The 3,172-nt window shown below is 43.4% G+C and overlaps 1 protein-coding gene across 1 annotated transcript; it reads left to right on the top strand.

The window, feature by feature from the left end:
- The first annotated feature begins 2,280 nt into the window (after positions 1-2,280).
- On the top strand, positions 2,281-2,775 carry LOC126426464 (GA-binding protein subunit beta-1-like). The gene has a single exon (XM_050088377.1). It carries the CDS (start codon positions 2,281-2,283, stop codon positions 2,773-2,775), a length of 495 nt encoding a protein of 164 aa, XP_049944334.1.
- The last annotated feature ends 397 nt before the right edge of the window (positions 2,776-3,172 follow it).

Raw genomic sequence — 3,172 nt, 5'->3', positions numbered from 1 at the left:
GAAAGTCGAGAAATATGGCACCAACCTGGGAGCCAGTATGTAGAGCCTGTCGTATATCATGCACAAAGAGGTCCAACTGTGTCTCGCATGACCGCTGTTTCCTAAAACTGTGCTGGTTTCTGCAGATGAGCTTCTCAGAGTCGGAAAAGTTCATTATGTGTGAACACAGAATATGTTCATGATTCTACAACAAATCGATGTCAGTGAAATTAGTCATTAATTATGTGCATCCGATTTTCTACCCTCTTTATTGATTACTATGACCTGAGCCTTCTTCCAGTACTGTGTAACGATCCTCTGTTGCTATTATCTCTGATAGATGATGAATAAGAATGGTGCTATATTTGTAGCATTGTCAACATATAATCTTACAGGGATACTGTCTGGGCCAGTGCCTTCCTGCCGTCTAAGGATCTTAACTGTTTTACAATCCCATCTACACTAAACACTATGTCAGCCATCCTTGCGTTTGTTTGATAATTGAAAGGGGAAAAGGTGCTGCAGTCCTCTACCGAAACGAGTTTTTGAAAGCTAGGTTTAGAATTTCGGCCTTCTGTTTACCATCATCCACTACATTACCTGTACTGTCAGCAAGAGAAGATATTGAATTATTTGTGATTTCATAGATTTTACGTACGACCAAATGTTTTTGGGATTGTTTTTAGAATCTGCAGATGAAATATTTTCAAATTCGTTAAAATAATCTCTCATTGATCTTTTGACAGCTACTTTCATTTCACATAATTTCTGTTGATCAGTGGGGCAGTGACTACGTTAAAAACGACTGTGCAAAATTCTTTGCTTTCTCAGGAACTTCCTAATTTGTTTGTTGTACCAAGGTGGAGCCTTTCCCTCCCCTACATATCTGCTAGGCACACACTTCTCTAGCACGTGGGGACAGTACCTTTAAATTCTGACCAAAGATGCTCAATGTCTTTGTGTCCCACAGCGAAACCTTGGAGCTGACTATGAAGATATTCATTAATGACACTTTTATTTGCATTCCCAAACAAGAAGCCTCTACGCTGTTTCTTTATCTTTTTTGTAACTTCCACTGACATAGAAGCCACAACGACATTGTGGTCGCTAACGCCTTCTTCTAGCTTAACTTCAGGTCTGTAGATGAAGCATTAATTTTGTCTCATAAACTGCAGACTTCTCAGCTGCTTTCTGGTGCATTGCACAGACAAGAACATGGGTTAAGAATGTGTGTGAGTGTGTGTGTGTGTGTGTGTGTGTGTGTGTGTGTGTGTGAGTAAGTGAGTGAGTAACTGCATGTGTGCATGTGTATGTGTGTGTGTGCTGAATGCATGTGTGCTTGCTCGTTACTGTGCAGTCGTGTTTATCTGTGCATGTGGACTCATGTGCATGTCCCATCAAATGTGTTTGTGTGTAGGGGCAGGGGAATCGAATTAGTGTCATAGCCATACCTGAAATATTTCGTCTAAAAGGTTTGCTGGTAAATTTTAGCTTTCTCTAATAGAATGAAGGCTTTCGCGGCAGTTGTTGTCATCACTTAACATTTCCGGGCTGAGATGCCGTGGTCCATACATAAGACTCTCCCCTGACGTTTCACCTTCGACTGCGGAAGGCATCCACCGAGGACAATCGGCGAACTGCCAACTGGGCAGTTCGCCAATTGTTCTTGGAGGATGCCTTCCGCAGTCGAAGGCGAAACATCAGGGGAGAGTCTTAAGTACAGACCACAGCATCTCAGCCTGGAAATGTTAAGTGATTTAGCTTTCTCTGTTTGAAGGGGCTGTGTCAGTAAATTTTCTAGTAAATAGATTCAAAATTTTTTCTCCCACAGTAGGAAATTTTATTTAAATACGGGAATAAGTGTTTTTTTTAGTTGCAATTGCTAGCATTAGGATGATTTGCTGAGTGTACAGGACAAGTAGAGTCTGCGTTAATCATCTCTTTCAATGAAGTGCAAACACTGATTAACAATAGCATCCTGAGCTCATATGAATCACAATCAGGAATCTATGTGGCAAAATGTAACGTCTGAATTTGTGGAGTGATGGAATGTAAGACTTTCTTATGGTGAGTGAGTGAAGCTTTATGAGGATGATGCGATTGTATATCTGTACTTCAATGGAGGGGCACTTTTCCACTATTCTGTATTATATGATAGAGGGGGAAAATTTGAAGATTCATTAGTTTTCACTATTCTGACATGTTTTTAGAACTGGTCGTTATAGTTTACCTCATAAACAGTGTATATATTGAGAAAAATACGAGAACTTCTCTGTTTCTTGCAGGACCCTTCCTGCAGACATGAACAGTAGGGGGCTGCTCCAGTCAGCTACACGGGGGTCAATGGAGGAAGTGCAGGTGCTGCTTGGGGCTGGTGCTGATGTGGGGCACAGAGGATGGACCATGTGGACCGCTCTACATTATGCAGCGAAGCAGAGACATGCTGATATTGTGAGGTGTCTGATCGGGAATGGGGCAGAAGTGGATGCCAGGACCGATGTGAGGCAGACGCCTCTACATTTGGCTGCATGGAGAGGCCATGCGGCAGTGGTGCGGCTGCTGGCAGCGTCCTCGGCCGACGTCGATGCCAAGGATCAGTGGGGTAGGACGCCTCTGCACTGGGCGGCACCCTACGGCAACGCAGAGGCGGCGATGGCGCTGCTGGAAGCAGGGGCCGATAGGGACGCCAAGGAGGACGCAGGGAACACCGCACTGGACTTAGCAAGAGTGAACAAGCGACAATGGATGGTAGAAATCCTATCTAGCATTCCAACAAACGACTGTGATGTGAACTAAATAAAGCTTTGATACATGATTTATCCTTCTCTTTAAAATAAAATATGCAACATGTTAAATCAGCAGCCATTCTTTGTAACTGTATTTTCGATCTACATCTAACTACTCCACTAACACCAGAACAAGAGACCGATTCAGGTGGTGCAGTGGTTAGCACACTGGCCTCAAACTGGGAGGACGATGGTTCAATCCCATGTTCGGCCTTCCTGATTTAGGTTTTCTGTGATTTCCGTAAATCACTTCAGGCAAATTCTGGGATGGTTCCTTTGACAGGGCACGGCCGACTTCCTTCCTCATCCTCCCCTAATCTGATGAGACCAATGACCTTGCTGTTTGGTCATCACTTAGACAACCCAACTGAGACAAGATTAACAACGTAAGATATTTACAAAGTAAT

Source organism: Schistocerca serialis, chromosome 11 (assembly GCF_023864345.2).
Source record: "Schistocerca serialis cubense isolate TAMUIC-IGC-003099 chromosome 11, iqSchSeri2.2, whole genome shotgun sequence".
NCBI lineage: Eukaryota > Metazoa > Arthropoda > Insecta > Orthoptera > Acrididae > Schistocerca > Schistocerca serialis.
Note: the sequence above shows the minus strand (reverse complement) of the source record. Positions and strands in the feature narration are given on the sequence as shown.

Excerpts from the sequence above, each read along its gene's own strand:
- LOC126426464 (XM_050088377.1), top strand. The coding sequence starts at position 2,281 with ATGAACAGTAGGGGGCTGCTCCAGTCAGCTACACGGGGGTCAATGGAG.